General features: G+C 38.7%; 2 protein-coding genes across 2 annotated transcripts; one reads left to right on the top strand and one right to left on the bottom strand.

The window, feature by feature from the left end:
* The first annotated feature begins 349 nt into the window (after positions 1-349).
* Positions 350-6867, top strand: LOC120461291 (uncharacterized). The gene is made up of 11 exons (XM_089127065.1): positions 350-481; positions 1753-1791; positions 1874-2126; positions 2201-2346; positions 3293-3566; positions 3669-3814; positions 5414-5687; positions 5792-5931; positions 6125-6216; positions 6633-6729; positions 6839-6867. The coding sequence occupies exons 1-11, from the start codon at positions 445-447 to the stop codon at positions 6865-6867; spliced, it is 1527 nt and encodes a 508-aa protein (XP_088983191.1). The 5' UTR covers positions 350-444.
* Positions 6868-11896: 5029 nt separating this feature from the next.
* Positions 11897-21417, bottom strand: LOC120461290 (uncharacterized). Its single transcript, XM_089126609.1, is given in 10 exon segments — positions 11897-11925; positions 12036-12132; positions 14214-14305; positions 14511-14522; positions 14525-14649; positions 14756-15035; positions 15488-15633; positions 15708-15960; positions 16051-16089; positions 21381-21417. Coding segments are annotated over 10 exon segments (1110 nt in total).
* Positions 21418-22013: the final 596 nt, after the last annotated feature.

The raw sequence follows: 22013 nt of genomic DNA, 5'->3' as shown, positions 1-22013 counted from the left end.
CTGATCACTGAAAGGTTATTTGGTAAACCAAAATGGATCTAAAAATGGCATCTCTGTGAAAAACATATTTAAAACGCATCACATAAATAACACTGCTGTTTTTTTTGTGCACATTCAGTCCATCATTTGTTTTAATGCAGCAATAGAAGTTACATGATCATCTTTCAGCGGCGGACAAGCCAGGATTAAGGTCCAGATGGCTTATTTGAAGCTTATTTGTTTTGTGTAAACTTAAAGGCATTTTTACACAGCAGAAAACACCCTGAAGATCTGTGCTGAACACAATGATCATGATGATCACCAGTCGTGTATTCAAAATAATGGAGATGGAAGGGAGGAGAGACAAGATGTTCTTGAGATGCAAATTTAAATGGGTTGTCCTCCATAAAACATAAAACTAACACTCTCCATCCCTAAAAGAAAGACCAACGCCTTTGATCAACCATGAAGAAGCTCTTCAAGTGCCTGTGGATCTTACTGGGTAAAGTACAACATTCATGATCTGCTATTTTACTAGGATGTAGATTTGTAGTTTAGTCTTTACTTTGGATTCATAGCATATTGTAAAGTATTGGCATTGGCATCAAACAAATATTCTAGATCAGTTGTTTCATACATTGAATCTTTTGGATAATGAATACTCTGGGTCCCCATCCTCAAAGAGATCAGTGTCTCCTTAACTCCAGTCTGCGAGAAAGGAATGCCACCCCGTTCGTTCATCATCGAAACACAAATGAAGATATTTTTGATTAAATTTGAGAGCTGGATCACTTCTCCATAGGCTCCCTAAGGGATTGAAAGTGGACGGCCCAGAAAGTCATTGAAGAAAATGTTTAAATATTCCATTGGCTCAAGTATAAAAGTTCATCAAGCGACGCGAATACTTTTTGGCGGGGAAAAAAAACATACAAAAAACGACTTTATTCAACTATTCCTTTTCTTCCTTGTGGGCCTGAGATAAGAGTTCAAGAGATTTCCACGACGTATGCGCGAGAACTGCTTGCTGACATTGCTTGTAAACAAACAGAAAGTTTTGCGCTTCCGGCTATGTCAGCACGTCATACAGTAGGTGGCGGTAATACTCGTAAGCCATGAGCAGCTAGTAACGAGAAGTAGTTCAATCTCTTCTCATTTTGTGTTAGTGAAAATATCAAAAAGTAAATTAACTACAAATCTCAAGTTCAAGTTACTTTATTTGTACCCGAAAGTAGATTTTGTTTGTACGAGTCCTCATACACACATATGGTACATAAAACATCACACATCATTCAAAAATGTAATTTCAATAAAAAATTTTATAGAAATAAATTTCAGAATGTGATGTGTGAACATGACATCATGACCTTTGCGTAAACATACACGCCACTTTCAAGTCAAGTGGCGTGTTATCTATACACATTTTGAGCTATCCGCGTGTATATCTACGCCATTAATGTCCGAGTGATTCCGCGTGTATGTACACGCCATTAAATGTTTGAGCGAAACGAAGCAAAATGTAGATCTACATCTGGGGATATTTTCTTTTCCTAGGATGGTAGGGGAAGACTCATAAATGCTATTAACCCCAGTGACGGGTGGGTTTAGGGACGGGGTTGGGGTAGCTCATATATTTATACAGTAAAGTAACGTTAAGTCAACGGCGTTCATAAACACGCTAAAAAACGATTATGCATGTTGATAGCACACCAAAAATGCAAACACGAATTGGCGTGTCATACATACAGTCTGTTGATACTCACTTTGATTCCACAGGGTTTGTATTGGTTGTGGACAGAGCAAATGGACAAGAAGGTAAGAACCATTCTTTTTTTTACCTTTGTTTTTCTTTTTTCTGTTTGACAAATGTTGCCTTTGTCTTTGAAAACTTTTCCAGAGAATGCAGCACTTTGGGGTGAACCTACTCAGTCGTCAATTTATGGAGGCTTTAACGCTGAACATGCGCTTGATGGTTTGGTCGGCACCTGGTCTCACACTAACCCAGAGACCAACCCGTGGTGGAGAGTGGATCTACTGAAGGTATACAGCGTGAACACAGTGACCATCACTAACAGAAACACCAATCCTTCGAGGATAAACGGAGCTGTGATTCGCGTCGGGAACGTCCCTGACATTTACAGCAACACCATGTGAGTCTTCCTTTGACTGTTCTGATGAATGTGGCTGTAGATGAACAGAAACTGATAACAGATTATCTCTCCAGATGTGGTGTAATTTCCAGTATTGCGGCCAGCGCTACGGCCACTTTCTCATGCGGCGGGATGGTGGGACGTTACATGGTTGTTCATATTCCTGGAAACCAGAGAATTCTTAGTCTTGCTGAAGTTGGAGTCTATGGGGATTTGGCAGGTAATGTTTGTATATCACTTTTTAACATCATAAGTAATAAATCATTTTTATTCCACAGCTCTCTGAAATTCTTGAACAAGATTGGTCAGCCAAGACATAACCCGAGTTTGGAATAACGGCATTTAAATGGACGGTGTTAGGTAACAATGTTATTTTTCAGTAACTGTAACATCGGGGCCAGGAATAAAGCGGAGAGTGAATCCAAACGCTAGCACTTTAATTAAATGAACAGGTAATCCAGGGTAAACAAAGAAACTCAGAACAAAGTTACAGGCAACAACGACCAACAACCAACAACTGAAGCACGGAGGTTTAAATACAGACAAACCAGCCAAACAAGATAACAAGGGGGCGGGGCTAATTAGATACACTGGAGAGACTCATCAACAAGTAAAACTACAAAGGACGACAAAACATGGCACAGAACAGGAAATAACTAAAGTCCACACAAGGCAAGGAAAACTTGTCAAAAGACAATGGAAAACAAGGAAAAGACAATAGAAAGTCTCCACAACGGCGATAGGTTCAAGGGCGCGTCCGAGTGAAGACTGTGCGAGCCACAAGAGGACACTGTATCCATGACACTGATAGCAGCGGCAACGACTTCAAAAACAACACATTAGCGCTAGATCTGTAATTTAATAGAGAACTAAATGAATGCTCTGCTAGTTAAATGGGGATGTTTTATTTGAATTAGGTACATCCGTGCCATCCTAAATGTTAAAAAAAAAATGACTCGCAATGAAAATCGACGCCTATGTACTTTACTATGTATTGATTGAATAGACTGTATAGGCTAGCTAGGTATATTTGTAGTGGTTTTGATAAGCTCTGTAGAAAGGGAAAGGTTTTTATTTTCACCTTAGCTCACTCTAAGACAGAGCGTGGGTGAAAGTTGAAGTCAAAAATAAAGATAAGTCAAGACAGGTTTTTATTACTTTTTTAGGAAATCGGGCAGTAAGAGGAGCCGCTACACAGTCGTCAACATCTGGAAATTGGTTTGCTGGAAAGGCCATTGACAGTAATCGAGGTCTGTTGAATACGGCATGCTCCTCAACCCTTAATCAGACTAACCCGTGGTGGAGGCTTGATCTGCATGATATGTACCGAGTTAGTAAAGTGGTCATTACTAACAGACGAGACTGCTGCACAGAACGAATAAACGGAGCGGAGATTCGCATCGGGAACTCTTTGGAGAACAACGGCAGCAACAATCCCATGTGAGACTCTTGAGGTTGAAAGTACATGAGAGCTTGAGCACAAATGAGAAGGATTAATGTGAATGTGAAGATTATAGTATCTTTATCTCCCTCTGTCTGTAGATGTGCTGTTATTCCTGCTATTCCAGCAGGCGAGTCCTACAACTACTCCTGTGATGGGATGGACGGACGTTATGTGATTGTTCATATTCCTGGAGATCAGAAGATTCTTGCTCTTTGTGAGGTTGAAATCTACGGGTATTTGGCAGGTAATTCAATGTCTTACAGCATTATGTTCAATAATTTATACCATATCAATTGGGAGTAGCTTTGGTTTGAAGTGTAATGCATTTTAGCAGAATCCTGGCCCATTCATCTAATTTCTTGGAAAGGAAGAGTTTACTTGATAAAAAATGAATGTACTTCCTTCAGTAGATTGCTATATCCTTTACGCCTAAATAGGCAAAGGTGACTACCTGAAGAGGAACATGGGTCTGAGTCTGCCCACTTCCCAGGCAGACTTGCCTCTGACTTATTAAAATTAATCACATAGTTTGAAAAAAAAATGTGAAAGTTTCTTTATTTCCTCATGCCTGACGATACCCCTCAGTACACTCTAGTGCAATATATTTGCTTTTCCCTTTTATTGAGCGGTTCATCATTTACTCTGGGCTTTGAGGATGAGTAATCCCGCAAGCTCACATTCACATCAGTCCTGCCAAGCCTGCGACATGACGTCATGACTTTTGCGTAAACATACACGCCACTTTCAAGTCAAGTGGCGTGTTGTCTATACACATTTTGAGCTATCTACGTGTATGCACACGCCATTAATTTCCGAGTGATTCCACTTGTTAGTACACACTGTCAAATGTCCGAGCAAAACAAAGCAAAATGTAGATCTACGTCTGGGGAGCGATATTCTTTTTCCTAGGATGGTAGGGGAAGACTCATAAATGCTATTAACCCCAGTGACGGGTAGGTTTAGGGACGGGGTTAATGTAACGTTAAGTCAACGGCATTCGTAAACACGCTGAAATCGATTATGCGTGTTGACAGCCACTAGAGGCTGCAGTCTTTAGCCTCCTTGTTAGAGCGCCCGACTCTCATGCCGGAGACCCGGGTTCGAGGCCCGCTCAAAGCGGGGTCGAGTGGGACCCGGGTGGAGGGGTTACATTGGTGCCGTGACCCGGATGAGAGTGAGGTTTAGGGGGGTGAGTGTAACGGAGGCCAGGTAGTTGCTATGCGAGTAAACCTCACTCCCCAATCTCAATAGGCGCTCTAGCAACAGACGCTAGAGGCTGCAGTCTTTAGCCTCCTTGTTAGAGCGCCTGACTCTCATGCCGGAGACCCGGGTTAGAGGCTCGCTCGGAGCGGGTCTAGTAGGACCCGGGTGGAGGGGTTACACGCCAAAAATGGAAATATGAATTGGCGTGTCATACATACGCAATTTCATGAGATCAGTCTGAAGCCTGACACTACTCATGTGTCTCTGGGTAAGATGGCAGCTTCAACCCGTGTCTGCGGACAAGATGTCTGCCTCTTACTAGCTGGCACTGCCATGGCCCCCAGAAGCGTCGGATCCGCCCTGGCCCCCAAAAGTTTATTTGTTTATTTCCTTTACAAAGATGCATATAAAGTTTCCACCTCTATTAAAAGCTGTGCACGAAATGTGCCTCATAATACCACATTAAAAATCCATCTTTGTGAATAAAAGTGTTGTCCTCACCTTGTGGTAGCTTGTTGAAATTCAAAGGGGAATCTGATATGCAAGTTTAGATGGAGGTCGGATGTCGTATGTATCTGATTTAAAACCACATTTAGAAGTGGCTCAATGTAAATTCATTGTTTTCATAATTGTTTTTTAGAAAATCTGGCAGTAGATGGAGTTGCTACACAGTCATCAACATCTGGGGACGGGTTTGCTGAAAAGGCTGTTGATCGAGGTCTCCAGCAGTTGTACACGGGATGCTCCTCAACCCTTAATCAGACAAACCCGTGGTGGAGGCTGGATCTGCGTTACATTTACAGAGTTAGTAATGTGGTCTTTACTAACAGACGAGACTGCTGTGCAGAACGAATAAACGGAGCGGAGATTCGCATCGGGAACTCTTTGGAGAACAACGGCAACAACAATCCCATGTGAGACTCTTGAGGTTGAAAGAACATGAGAGCTTGAGCACAAATATAGATTTGAATAATTGACAGTATCTTGATCTGCTTGATCTGTTTGTCTCTGTCTGTAGATGTGCTGTTATTCCTGCTATTCCAGCAGGCGAGTCCTACAACTACTCATGTGGTGGGATGGAGGGACATTATGTGAATCTGATCATTCCTGGAGACATGAAGACACTCTCTCTCTGTGAGGTGAAGGTCTATGGAGAAGGTACACACTCGGTTTATAATATCAGATAATAATAATGTCTTCACGTGGTCATACATTTTTGTCAACAAGACACAGTGAGGAACAGGGAAATGCTTTAATAAATGCCAATATGTAGGTTCCAATATTTATTATATTTCATTGTCAATTGAATTCAAAGTTTTATGTATTTACATGTATGACTGTGTTTGTTTAGGTCCCGCTTTAAAAAGGTCATTTGTAAAAATGAAGTTTAACTCCATCAATGATTTGACTGACCCTTCAATGAGAGAAAATGTTCTGAAACAGGTGAGAGAAAGAAACCAATTCAACCTTTATGATTACTGTGAGAAGCTTACTGTAGATCAGGCAAAATTGTTCTCAAGTCATTTAATTTTTGCTGCATTTTATAGTAAACATAAAATGTTTATTTATTGGCATTGATTATTCCAATAAGAACCTTTAATATTCATGTAATCTTTCCATATATTGACTCTCAGTGCTGCGCTGACAGTGCTATGGGAAAACGTCTTGTTTACATATGGTAACCCTCGTTCCCTGAGGGAGGGAACGGAGACCTAGGTCATGACTGACCAATAGGAATCTCGCTAGAGGCCAATCTACTTCGATTGAAAGTTTGCACATTGACATATTGTGCTTTTTGGGGAGAAATGTTTGAGTTTCATATTCTGATCTAATCATTTTATTATGAATGTTATTTTCAGTTGGGATCTGCTCTTGCTGATCGAGGACTCACAGATGTGACACTGCGATGGACTCGAACTCCTGAACGGGTGATCCAGAAGGGGAACGATAATAAACGTGAGTCTGTTATCACAACTGTAAAATAACATATGAAATAAGCTGCACAAATGGTAATGATTATAAAATCATTGTGATGCGTAATGAGCAAAACTATTTTCATTTACAGGTCCTTGTGAGAACAGAAAATTCCTTTGAAATCAACAGTCATCAACTCATATTCATATTGATGAATATCAATATGAAATGATATCCATCAATATAATATACATCAATATAATATAGCAATTTCATACCATGTTTTTGAGACCGTCTTTGGTTCACTGCAGTTTTAATCAGAAAATACACCACAATGCTGTCGATATAATTTACACATGGTGTGTCTTAAAGCATATTAAAAACACCATATAGACATAACATTAAAAGCTTCATTTTCTTTAAATCACTCCAGCCTTACCATTTCTGTTGATTCAAACTTTTAAGAACCAGAAATCATTGTATAATGTCAACATATAGCATTAAAAACACATATAGTAATAAAAGCTACAGTTGTATCCTAGACGTTCTGTGCCTAAGTTTCCTCTGGTTTCTCTGTGACATTTCTATGTCAATCACTTTGGATTATCATTGTGTATGAAATGTTCTTTATAAATAAATTTGCCTTACCTTGCATTAAAACGTGGTACTTCATTTCCATTAAAAAAAACTGAAATGGAATAAGGAAAAAACAGAACATATAATACAAATATCTTTCACTCTGTGTCTGTCCACTGACTACCCCTTTTTCTTTACTTTTTGAAAGGGAATCAGCCTCTCAACCAGCCTATAGGCGCTTTTCCACTGCATAGTACGGTACGGTTCGGTTCGGTACGGCTCACTTGTGGTGCTTTTCCACTGCATGGTACGGTACAGTACGGTTCGTTTCGGGTCGCTTTAAATGGTACCTGGTCTGTTGAGGTTTCAAGCGTACCGTACCGGTACTAAAATGTGACGTGAAACACTGCAGATCACTGATTGGTCAGACAGAATCGTCACTACCAGCGTCACTACTAGCGTCATTGGATTTGCGACACGAGACACTTTTTTAGCAGTATTTTTGTTTTGCTGCCATCAGCCTCATTTTAAACAAATTTTTCCGTCTAGCAGTTAAAAACAACCACATACCGAGAATCAGGAACACCATCCCCTCGATAGTCTCCATTGTTCCTGTGTTGTGGCTTTGAAAATGTGGCGCTTTTAAGATGATGTCATGGCAGTAGAGGTGCGCGCAAAAAACTATCAGTCCCACACACGAGCGAGCAGGTTCAAGCTGACGGACCTGTTGCTATGACAGCAAGTCCAGGATGAGCGTCGAAGAACCGAACGATCCAAGATCATGGCAAATCGCCAACAATCAAATCCAGCTAACTGAGTTAGCGACATACGAAGAACAAGCCCCCGGTCTGCAAATCCAGTCTTGTTTACAATCCTCCTCAGTGAAATGAAGCGAACAGACGGTTTTACCTCATCAGCTGGAACGGCATTAAAAATAAAGTTTTGCAGTCCTATTGGAATCCAGAGGAAGCTCATGCAGCGACTGTCTACTTCCACAACCAGGCACTGCACAATATTCTGTAGTCCTCGGTAGCTCGATCCGGTTTGTCATCACAAGGTAGGCTATGTTATTTAGCTATGCGCGCGAATCGGTGGGCGGGGCTAAACCGGCCGTGTTGAAGTAGGTGTTGATCTTCTTCTGCGGGGGTGGTGTTTTAACCCCTTCGACGTCATAGTTTCCAACTTTTAAAAACGAGACGTTTTCAGAGGCTGGTGTCAATAAAAGCTTTTATTGGACTAACAAGGACGTTTTCAGTTCTGAAACTTACAGGATATTCTTATAATATGAGGACCTCTTAGATGTCAAAAGCTCAAGGAAAATTTGATTTCTCAGTTCATCACCCCTTTAAAAGGGTCATGAACTGGCTTTTTAAAATTTATTATATTGTTGTCTGAGGTCAATTTATGGCGTTCGCTTGGTTTTTGCATTCAAAAACATCAAAATGAATAAGTAATAGGCTATTTTCTACCCTAGTTTTCAGCCCAGCTCAGAACACTCGATTTTTAATGGGCGTCTGCACTAAAGACTTGGAAGTAAACGCCCACTGCTGTGAGTGGATAACAGTTTTGCATATTATAATGAGTTTAACTCACCTATCGGTGCACGTGGGGGAAAACGTCCAATGTTGTCAAATGGCAACCGGATTCGCCCATACATGTTCGACCCAGAGTCCGTGTGTTGCACAATTCCTGTCAGATCCAGCACGTTCTTTATTCTTAATGGTCTGCAAATCCAGTCTTGTTTACAAAACAATTCTCAGTGAAATGAAGCGAACAGACCACGATGTTTTACCCTCATCAGCTGGAACGTCATTAAAAATAAAGTTTATCCATGAAGTCCTATTGGAATCCAGAGGAAGCTTATGCAGCGACTGTCTTCTTCCACAACCAGGCGCTGCACAATATTTATTGTTCGGTAGCTCGATCCAGTTTGTGCCGTGCCGATTAAATCTAACGATCGCTTATCATAACGTCAAACTGCAAATTATACTTTGTTTTCAAATTTTTAATGTTCAACATCAGTGTTGCGTGACTAAATTTACTTTGTATTAGGGCTACCTGCAGTTCAGTTTCTATTTCTGGGCCGGTTGCAGTGTTTTTTTTTTGTTTGTTTTTTTGAGGACAGACTATTGAGGACGGATAGTATGCGAATTGGGACACAGCAATTATGTATTTTTTTTCCTATATTATACATTTTAAGTGCACTAAGTGATTGAACAATCCTTCATATGTAACCAGTGAGAAGTTGGACGTTTAACCAGAAGGTCCAGTTGACATTTTCATTAAACATCAAAACAAATAAAATTAAACGTGAAATTGTTTACAATTAATCTAACACAGATATATTTAGGAAAATATACAGGATTTTGCAATCTAGCAGAGAATTGGTGTTTACAGAAATTATTTGACGTAAATGAAGACACAATTTTTGAAAAACCTCATCAATCATAGATAATAAAATGAACGATTCTTACTTTCTTGTGTAAGACCTACCAAATCCATCCAATGGCGGAATTTGATTTGAGGTGAAGGTTTTTTTATGCGTATTCCGTCTTTCCCATGGCAAAGTGATTTTATTGTATTAAATCCAACACATTTTATCTTATGTTAACTCGTTTCATCTGACTCCATAAAATGAAAAAGGTTTATCAATGATATCTGTTCGTCATTAAATATACGTTAATGTTTGACTATTCCTTTTAACTCTTAATGAAAATAGTCTGTTAGAGTAATCAAATATAACAATTTATTAAGTCAGGTAAATGTACTATAATCAATTGAAAGATAATCAATGCAAACGTTCCTAGAACAAAGACCTTTACTCAACACATGTTTACGTGAGTTGAGAGTTGGGATACTCTCAGTTTCATGGGCTAATCTGAATACAGACAACAGCCCTGAACTCTCATGGCATTGTCCTTATATAGCAAGATCGCATTTCATATGTAAAACATCAGTTTACAGTGGAAAATTACTGTATTCCCCCACTGGGGGAAGAAGATGACCATCTGCTAAGAACCTGCCTGACAACACAAACATCAAGCCGGCCGTCAAACTATTTGCATACACAAAGGAGCATCTATTCAACGTACGATTTGATTAGTAAAGTAGATCTAAAAAATAATCTGAGAAATACCATCCTAGAAATCAAGTGACATCAACCCTTCAAATGTTTGGAATCAGTAAAACACTGAAGACTGGAGTTATAATGCTGAAAATGATAAATTAGGCTACATTTTACAATATATTCATATAGAAAACGGATTTTTTTAAATGGTAATATTTCAAAATATTTTGGTTACGCTTTATTTTGATGGTCCCTTTAACACATTCTTCAAGTAACATTGCACTTGCGTGGTGCGGTAGAAATAGCGATGAGGCTGGATCCAGACGCAGTGTGGCTTCATTAACAAACTACAAATTTAGACAAGAACAAATACAAGGACCAGCACAAGTTCTGCCAGGAAGACTCATTTCTTCATGTCATGTATTACCTTCTCATGTACATTGCTTTCTGTTTGTTTCCGAGTCGAGTTTTCCTTTGCAAAGCAGATCAAGTTTCTTTGCAAAATGCTGGATTTTTCTGTTTAATTGTGACACAATATTAACTCCATAGAGTATTCCACCACGTTTCTCACTCATAAAAATCGGGGATAAAATGAACAAAAAAAATAAAACAACAGTTATTCGTCACACATGCGCTGTTCTCCATCATCATTTCAGCTCCACGGGAACATCACCAAATATGCACAGAATGAAACAGCAGGAAATTTAATTAAAAAAAAGTATTAAACTTATAATACATAGTTGAGATTTGTCACAAATGGGATGCAATAATGAGGAGGAACGAATGTAAATGCAGCAGTCTTCATTTTATTAACAAAGGAACTCAGAAACAGTACAAGCAACTTAAAACATTAAGTAAAACTGACAAAAAACTGAAAGAAACACAAGGCTAAAGAAAACAGAGAAAAACAATCAACATAAGAGACTAACAGAAACACCAGAGGAAACTTAGGCACAGAATGTCAAGTTTACGACTGTCACTTTTATAAAATGTTATGTTTATTACTATATATTTTTTAATGCTCTATGTTCTTAAAGGTTTGAATCAACAGAAACGCAGGAGTGATTTAATGTCCCCCTGCAGTGAAAATGAAGCTTTTAATGTTATGTCTATATGGTGTTTTTAATATGATTTAAGACAAACCATGTGTAAATTATATCGACAGCATTGTTGTGTATTTCCTCCTTAAAACTGCAGTGAACCAAAGACAGTCTCAAAATTGCTGGTGTTTCTGACATCACAAATGACCTTGTGACCAATCAGATCAACGTGTGATCGTTAACCAGTGGATCTCTGAGTGAGTGAGTGGATGCGGGGCTCATTTGCATATTCATAGAACCACGTTTACTAAATGGGGCAAGGGTGTCAAGTTACATTCAAGATATTTTAAGGCATAAGAAATTTGTCATTTTGCCATTAAATATGAGTTTTAAGGGACACAATTATTGACCAAAGGGGGTTTTAACAGTCTTTACAATGAAAACATCATTATGAAAAAATTTAATCTCGTCTATTTAGAATCAGATCAATATGAATGTGAATTTAGAGAGTTGAAGACTGTTGATTTCAAGGGGATTTTCTGTTCTCGCTAGGACCTGTAAATGAAAATTTGTTTTGCTCATTACGCATTACTATAATTTTATAATCATTTCCATTTGTGCAGCTTATTCTATAGGTTATTGTACAGTCGAGAGAACAGACTCACGTTTATTATCGTTCCCCTTCTGGATCACCCGTTCAGGAGTTTGAGTCCATCGAAGTGTCACATTTGTGAGTCCTCTATCAGCAAGAGCAGATCCCAACTGAAAATAACATTCATAATAAAATGATTAGATCAGAATGTGACGATAGACTCAAACGTTCCTCCCCAAAAAGCACATCAGGAAGACACTGGACTAATCCAACGTCCCTCAGGCGTCATGTTACTGTTGAAAATGAAAGTCGTGTTGATGTCTAAACCTAACGATTGTTTGACGTCAAGCTCCAACGTCAGATGATATTGTTTACTTGATGATAAACATTATCATCATATAGTGGTCTGTTTCACTCTTGTCATCTAGAGTCTATTCTTTTGATACACAAACATAATAACAAACCTATAATTCTGCATTGTCCACTAAAGCAAAAAAAATCAGTCTATGAATATCAACAATGGTGACATGCTTAATGCTGCAATGCATTTTGGAACCCATAGATGAGTTTAGTATGATGCACCCAGACTGTATTTCGGCATGAAACCTGCCGAATCACAAACTTTTTGCAAGGAAGCGCCTCTTGCCAAAGCCCTGAAGACAGAAGCTTATCAAGTGCTGAGTCTAATGGTTCAAAAAGGGGTCTCGACAAGCTCCTCAAGGACTATGGCCAGGACCCATAAAGGGATCTTTGCTCTGATGGGAGGCCTTAGCCGTCACACTCCATGGATGAAGCTAACAATCAGAGTGTGGCAAGCCCGATATGAAAGCCACAAATACCATGAGATTAGCGGGGCATGGAGCCTCCTGATCATTTTGCGCTTAACAAACACAGGGATTTTAGAAAGGGCACAAAGCACTCAGCGCATGTTCTTACGCATATTTCCCTCTGGGGATTGGCCACAGCAAAATCCCCAGTGTTAAATTAACACTCTAAAGTGTTTATATGAGTCCACACTCAGATAGTGTTAAATGAACACTGAAGCAGTGCTAAAGTTAATGAGATAATTAAGTGAATAATTAGGTGATAATCGAGCATTATCGAAGACACCTGATGTTAACAAGCAGAATCACTGAAGGAAAAAATCGTAATTGGTTTGTTACCATTGTGGAGATCACTGTTTGCTTTAGTTGGGCTCTTGACCCTTAAATCATTAACTTAAGATTTTTGTTCGGCTGCTGTACATGAGTTATAACAGCCAGATGAACAAACAGAAATGTGATCTGTTGGTTTTGATTGTGTTTTAACATAATCAATAGTTGTTCTGAATCACTGAGCTCATTGAGAGCATAATTTTTAGAGTTAAATTTACCTTATGGATTACAGCAGCACTGTCGTTGTAGAGGATGCAAGATATTTAATGAAATCCAAATGATTAAATCCAATTAAAAATATTCCAGGTAGGCACATGCAGACATCAAGAATTAACGTATTAACCTCAACAGTGGTGACAAACAGATGACCTCTGAACATGAGCTCATTATTTATTCATGCAGCAATGCATGATGGGAGCCATGAATGAGATTTAATGGGTGGCATCCAGAATATGCTGCAAAATGCTTTATAATTGTCACCATTGTTGAGATAAACAGGCTGATTCTTGATGTCTGTTTAAAAAAAATTGTTTCGTATGTGATTAAGTTGTAAGGATTAAGGGCGGTGAGCAAACTGTATTGTGTAACCCCTTTCAACTGTTTTAAAACCCAAGGAGAGATACTTGTCTGTAGTCTCCAAACTGCCAACGTCTCCGAGGGGAACTAGTTTTGATACTTCATCTTTTTGGGATGTATATTAAATGTTCTGTGTCCTGAGAGATAGCAGGAAGCAACAGAATATTCAACATTTTGCTGGAAACCACTGCCACCCAAAACACCAAAGGTTGTTGGGACGGAAGAGCGGTGTTGTGAGTGTGTTATCTACTAGTGTGAACACGCCAACGGAGAGCGCGTGCTATTCAAAGAATAGCATAAGAATTCATAAGAATCATCTACTTTACATTGTCTTATGACGCATAATACTATCGTAACAATAATCATGGAAAATTTACCTCAGAAATGCTGGTTTAGTTTCATTTCGAGGAACAACACATCCAGCTGAGGATTGTGAATAGTAAGTTTGTGCTTTGTTCTAATCGTGATATGGAATAATGTCTGTAAACCATTTAAAGGTTGAATTGGTTTCTTTCCCTCACCTGTTTCAGAACATTTTCTCTCATTGAAGGGTCAGTCAGATCATTGCCGGAGTTAAACTGCATTTTTACAAACGACCCTTTTAAACAGGGACCTAAACAAACACAGTCATACATGTAAATACATACAACTTTGAATTCAATTATAAATTGAAACATTAGAAATATTGCAACCTAAACATTGATTTTTCTTAAAACATTTCCCTGTTCCTCACTGTTTCTTGTTGACAAAAATATATGACCATGTGAAGACATTATTATTATTATTATCTGATTTTATAAAGCAATATGAGTGTGTACCTTCTCCATAACCTCCAGCTCACAGAGAGAGAGTGTCTTCATGTCTCCAGGAACGATCAGATTCACATAACGTCCCTCCATCCCATCACATGAGTAGTTGTAGGACTCGCCTGCTGGAATAGCAGGAATAACAGCACATCTACAGACAGAGAGACAAACATATGAAGCAGATCAAGAGACTGTCAATTATTCAAATTCTCATTTGTGCTCAAGCTCTCATGTTCTTTCAACCTCAAGAGTCTCACATGGGATTGTTGCTGCCGTTGTTCTCCAAAGAGTTCCCGATGCGAATCTCCGCTCCGTCTATTCGTTCTGCACAGCAATCTCATCTGTTAGTAATGACCACTTTACTAACTCGGTACACATTATGCAGATCAAGCCTCCACCACGGGTTAGTCTGATTAAGGGTTGAGGAGCATGCCGTATTCAACAGCTGGAGACCTCGATTACTGTCAATGGCCTTTTCAGCAAACCAGTCCCCAGATGTTGACGACTGTGTAGCGGCTCCTCTTACTGCCCGATTTCCTAGAAAAATGATCAAAAACTGTTTTGATGAGAGAAAAAAAAACCTAGGCTTTACAACCCGTAACCTCTGACATGTTTGGCAAAAGATTCACCACCAGACCATTAAAGAACTCAAACAACATTTGCGGATTGATGGATCTACAGTTTGACCAGTTTGTACCAGCACTTCTGAATGCGTCTCTGTCCCCAGCACATTTCAAACCAAACTAACGCCCGTAAGACGCACCGCATTTAGCGTCCAGTAACGTCAACGGCATGTAATGACGGGAAAAGTAATTGGTTACCCTGTTACTGAAAAAATAACATTGTTACCTAACACCATTCTTTTAAATGGCGTTATTCCAAACTCGGGTTATGTCTTGGCTGACCAATCAGGTTCAAGAATTTCAAAAAGCTGTGGAATAAAAATGGTTTATTACTCTCGATGTTGAAAAGTGCTATACAAACATTACCTGCCAAATACCCATAGACTCCAACTTCAGCAAGACTAAGAATCTTGTCATTTCCAGGAATATGAACAACCATGTAACGTCCCACCATCCCGCCGCATGAGAAAGTGGCCGTAGCGCTGGCCTCAAGACTGGAAATTACACCACATCTGGAGAGATAATCTGTTATCAGTTTCTGTTCATCTGCAGCCACATTCATCAACACAGTCAAAGGAAGACTCACATGGTGTTGCTGTAAATGTCAGGGAAGATCCCGACGTGAATCACAGCTCCGTCTATCCTCGAAGGAAAGGTGTTTCTGTTAGTGATGGTCACTCTGTTCACGCTGTATACCTTCAGTAGATCCACTCTCCACCACGGGTCGGTCTCTGAGTTAGTGTGAGTGAAGGTGTCAATCAAACCATCTAGCGCAAGTTCAGTGTTAAAGCCTGGATAAATTGACGACTGAGTAGTTTCACCCCAAAGTGCTGCATTCTCTGGAAAAGTTTTTCAAAGGCAAAGGCAACATTTGTCAAACAGAAAAAAAAACAAAGGTAATTTTTTTTAAAAAAAAGAGTGGTTCTTACCTTCTTGTCCATTTGCTTTTTCCACAATCAATACAAACCCTGTGGAATCAATATTCAAGTGAATATCAGAGAACCAGGATTTGTTGAATCACATTCTGAAACTTTTCTGAAACGTGTGATGTGTTTTCTCTTTGTTTTTCCATATGTGACTCTAAAATCTACCTTCGGATACAAATAAAGTAACTTGAACTTGAGATTTGTTGTTAATTTACTTTGAAATTGTAAATAACTCAAAATAAAAACGAATGATAATGGAATCAAAAAAATCTGAAGAAGCACAACTGTTTTCAGCATTGATAATAATCATATGTTTCTTGAGCATTGTAGAGATTCTTAGCTCAAATAAAGGGGATATACTTTTAATAACTGGTCATATGTCCAGTAATCGCATAAATAGATTCAAATTACCTGTAAATGGAATAAGTTTGCAACGAACGGTCTATATGGACAACTGAATACAACGAATTATAGTCAGTTCTTCATACAGGCAGGCAAAATTAGATCAATTGTACACTCACCTAAAGGATTATTAGGAACACACACTAATACTGTGTTTGACCCCCTTTCGCCTTCAGAACTGCCTTAATTCTACGTGGCATTGATTCAACAAGGTGCTGAAAGCATTCTTTAGAAATGTTGGCCCATATTGATAGGATAGCATCTTGCAGTTGATGGAGATTTGTGGGATGCACGAAGCTCCCGTTCCACCACATCCCAAAGATGCTCTATTGGGTTGAGATCTGGTGACTGTGGCGGCCATTTTAGTACAGTCAACTCATTGACATGTTCAAGAAACCAATTTGAAATGATTCATGGTGCATTATCCTGCTGGAAGTAGCCATCAGAGGATGGGGACATGGTGGCCATAAAGGGATGGACATGGTCAGAAACAATGCTCAGGTAAGCCGTGGCATTTAAACGATGCCCAATTGGCACTAAGGGGCCTAAAGTGTGCCAAGAAAACATCCCCTACACCATTACACCACCACCACCAGCCTGCACAGTGGGAACAAGGCATGATGATCCATGTTCTCATTCTGTTTATGCCTCTACCATCTGAATGTCTCAACAGAAATCGAGACTCATCAGACCAGGCAACATTTCTCCAGTCTTCAACTGTCCAGTTTTGGTGAGCTCTTGCAAACTGTCGCCTCTTTTTCCAATTTGTAGTGGAGATGAGTGGCACCCGGTGGGGTCTTCTGCTGTTGTAGCCCATCCGCCTCAAGGTTGTGTGTGTTGTCTGCATACCTCGGTTACAGCATTCTTTGTAAACCCTAGAAATGGTTGTGTGTGAAAATCCCAGTAACTGAGCAGATTGTGAAATACTCAGACGCCCACGCCACGCTCAAAACTGCTTAAATGACCTTTCTTTCCCATTCTGACATTCAGTTTGGAGTTCAGGAGATTGTCTTGACCAGGACCACACCCCTAAATGCATTGAAGCAACTGCCATGTGATTGGCTAATTAGATCATTGCATTAATGAGAGAAATTGAACAGGAATCCTTTAGGTAAGTGTATATATCAATAATCAATCACAACGAATTATAATTAAATATTAATATTTCAATAGTCTACGATAGATCGGAGTCCAAGGATAAACTGTCATGGGGTCAATTTATTATCGAATAATCTGCTTTTTCCAGCAAAACTGATCGTCCAGTCTTCATCAAACCTAAATAAATAACTTTCCTGTTCTATAAAAATACTATTTAACAGGGGCGGTTTCTTCATTAGGGCGATTGGGCGACGCACCACCAAAGTGTGAATCACATTCGCAATCTCATTCAACCAGAGAGTTACCCTAGCCGTCACTGGATATAGTCCAATCAGCGTCATGTCACGTTCTGTGGAGTACCGCCTCTTTTTGGGCGATTTCACTCTGGCTGAGAATCGCCCAGAGTGTTCCCATAGACTTGCATTCAAATATGTTTTTTTTTTTTTTCGAACTGCAGGCACTGCAATGCATTCTCTATGGGTTCCGGGAGGGCTCGCACTAACGTGCTTACATCATCATACGTATCCTTAACTTGTGCAGCGATTGGTGGGAACAAACATAAGATTAAGTGAAAAATAATATTTTAAAACAATTTTGAATTTAAACAACAACAATAAAAAAATGAAACACTACTTTATTATCTTTATTAAATTGATTTAAACAAGTCTGAACAAGTCTTGATTTGAACAATGTCATGGCGAACACAGTCCTTTAGAAGCCTACACAGCAAATTTCAGGAGTTGAAAAACCATGAGTTAGGCAAAAAAGTTATTTTTTTTAACTCTAACTACACTTTGTCTTATTGGATACTCCCGGGCTGTGTTGTATTTTGGAGTTCATTCATTGGCGTTCAGGAGTGTGTTTTGGTTTTAACGCTAACGTTACACCTGGAGTTATTTTTGAGAAGTGCGCCACGACACGACCCTGCAGCTGGACAAAGGAATAATGGACTTATGTGCCTCGTCGTGAGGTAGGTAAAAGTGTATATAAAACTATTTAAAAAAGTTCTATATTTTCTGACAAACACGTTTGGTCATCGCGTAGCTGCTACGTTATAGGCTAGTTATACCGTTTACTAACGTCAACGACTATGACAAACTTGCTGTTGAACGTTTGTTTACTTGTTTCAAATTTTTAAATGGCTATTTGCGTGGGGGTTTGTCGATGTAAATGAGTTAACATTAGCATTACCGTCTTTCCATTCACCGTGTTTCTGAAAATGAGTGTTTTACAGTGAAATTGATGCATCAATACATTACAGGCATACGTGGTTACAAAATTGCAGTGTCTAACGTTACCCTGGAAAATAAGGTATAAGTTAGTTGTGCTGTGTAGGCCTGCAATTATTTGAATTGTAATAGCTATAACGTTACCCAGATAGCAAACTGACATTGAATCAACGTGGAAATATGACATCGAAACAACGTTGATCTGACATTGTTTTGCTCATCGAATTAACGTTGAACCAACGTCAGACGCGTCATTCTTTCAAAACTAACGGAAAATCAACTTGAAATCAACGCGTTGTTTCAACGTTATGAAAGCAAACCAATTTTCGATTTTCATTTAGCTTTGAAGAATGCTAAGGATGAGCAAAATCAACGTTGTTTCAATGTCGTGAGAGACGTCGTTTCCACATTGATTCAATGTCAGTTTGCTGTCTGGGTAGGCTACGTGGTGACCCACGATGTGCGTGATTTTCAGCTAATATATTTTTGCATTCTCAATGAATGGTGCTAGATTATGCCTCATACGGTTTTTGTAATCTTCAGATACGACTGTCCTGCAGACAACCGGTTGAAGGTTACTCCTCAAATCAAATGGATTTGCTGAAATAAAGGCAGTAAATCAAGAATATGGTGTCCAGTGTAGTAATTTCCACACAAAACATTATATTGTGTTGAACTCTAAGAAGTGTTAAACTAAATATTTTTTTTAAGTGTTACTTTTTAACACTGGTATTGAGTTCATATAATTATTTTTAGACTTACATTTACTCTCCGTAGGATTAGTATTTTAACTCCATAAAGAGTTACATTTTAACTCTGAAAAAGTGTTAATTGTGTTATTTTAACTCTGCACTGGAGTCTATTTGATGGTCTCACATGCACACTCAGATTGAGTTGATTTTAACTAACAGGGAGTTTATTCCAAAAACCAGAATTTGCTGTGTATGGAGGACTGATCCAGCTCTCGATTTAATCAAAAATAATTTGTGTTCCGAAGATGAACGAAGGTCTGACGGGGTTGGGACAACATGAGGTTGAGTAATTATCATTTTTGGGTGAACTATCTCTTTAAGTGAGTAATGTGAAAAAATAAGTGTAATAATAGTGAGTATAGAAACAAGAAGATTTATTGTTATTAAGTCACTTTATTTGTCATTAATATTAAAGTGAAGTTGACTTTACATGCTTAAGACGTTAATTTATCCATTGCATGGGTGGGCCTTGTCCTTTTCAATCATCCAAATATTTGCCCCCCCTGAGAGATTTTGTAGGAGCCGCCACTGCTATTTAAGTATTGAAAATTTTGACCGAACATTTAAGGGACCTCGTAGTGTGAGCAGCAGACGGAGTCAATCAAATGAATATAATGTATTTAATAAAGGAAAACTAAACAGTCTGAAAGCTCGATAAAATGAATATTTGCATATAAGGTTCTCTTATGTTGCTGAGTAAGGAAATCGCGTGTGTGTCGCACGTTCTCCGTGGTTCTTCCGGTGTGGGGAAGAGAAGAAGTTGAAGAGCTGAAGACTGAAGACCATGGAAAACGGGAGAGGGAGAGGAACTGACGACTGGCCAATAGGAACGTGGCCCCGCCCATGACACAATTTTCACACTGAAAGCAAAATCCTGACTCGAGAGGAAGAAATTCAGTAGCACCTCAATGCAGTACACGAGATCCACGGGGAGGAGTCGGATCAAGATCCAAGGGGTGGAGTTGGGTAGGATTAGGGTTGGGTTTAGGGATTAGGGGCGGAGTTTGGTAGGTTTAGGTGTGTGTAAGGTGGGAGGAGTTGCATCATTTTGAGAAATTGCATCATTTTGAGAGGAACACTTTTTTTTTTTTTAAAGATAGAAAATATATATATATATATTAAATTTTTTCAAAGTATTTTGAGAGAGATTTTTTTTCTCAGAAATAATTGTAAAAATGTCTAATTTATACATTTGTTATATTCTTCTTATTATTTTTTGCTATTGGTATGAATTGGTATGGTACTTTTTCTCTCAAATAATTTAGCTCTCTAATGAAATGCTTTTTTTTTGCCATCAATGTGATAACCTTTTCTCTCAAACTGAGATAATTTTATATTCTCGCAAGTAATAAAGATACAGTCCTAGTATAGCGGCATAAAACGATACTAAGAAGACATACACACATAATAGGAATACAAAGAAACACCTAAATGCATAATTTCAAGCACTTCCCACAGAAACACTAGGGAATCATAACTAGATCACTCATAAAAAAAATAATAATAAAAAAACAAAGTTTAAGTTTTATAAGCTCAAATGCTCGCCTGGGGGGGGGCTAAATGTAAAAAACATGACAAATCTTACAGAACAGTATAATGTAAACACTGAGGAACAATGAAATAATGCAAACCATGATAAAACTGTGGGTTTAAAAAAATGACTTCATTATACAAAAGATTCAATGTATGAAACCACTGATCTAGAATATTTGAGACCAATGCCAAAACTTTACAATATGAATTATGTTGGAATGTCTAACAACTATGAATCCGTAGTAAATACAAATGAGTGTAAACTAAACTACAAATCCACATCCTAGTAAAATAGCAGATCATGAATGTTGTACTTTACCCAGTAAGATCCACAGGCACTTGAAGAGCTTCTTCATGGTTGATCAAAGGCGTTGGTCTTTCTTTTAGGGATGGAGAGTGTTAGTTTTATGTTTTATGGAGGACAACCCATTTAAATTTGCATCTCAAGAACATCTTGTCTCTCCTCCCTTACATCTCCATTATTTTGAATACAGAGAATATAGTTACACGTCTTAGTTAATCACAAAAAAAAAAAATGTTTCAAAAAAAGACTTCGAAAGGCAAAAAAGTCATGATCATTGTGTTCAGCACAGATGTTCAGGGTGTTTTCTGCTGTGTACAAATGCCATTAAGTTTACACAAACAAATGAGCTTCAAATAAGCCATCTGGACTTTAATCCTGGCATTAGGATTGCCAACTTCAGAAAAGAAAAATGCGGGACAATCGTGTTTGTTTACAGGAAAATAAGGGAGAAAATACTGAAGCCTATCACAGTATATGTCATTTCAGGTTTATGTGTTTAAAAGGTTCTCAGACATAAACACATTTGTTTTGCTTAACCTATTTATGTCCAATTTAATTCTAAAACTAATTTAAGGTCACAAAAAAAGTGACCTTAAGATACATTTATACTAATGTCACAAAGGATGCGGTCAAAGAAATACTGTTCTT

The sequence above is a fragment of the Pimephales promelas genome, chromosome 1 (genome assembly GCF_988280905.1).
Source record: "Pimephales promelas chromosome 1, fPimPro1.hap1.1, whole genome shotgun sequence".
Taxonomy (NCBI): Eukaryota; Metazoa; Chordata; class Actinopteri; order Cypriniformes; family Leuciscidae; genus Pimephales; species Pimephales promelas.
This window is presented reverse-complemented; position numbering and strand designations above follow the sequence as displayed.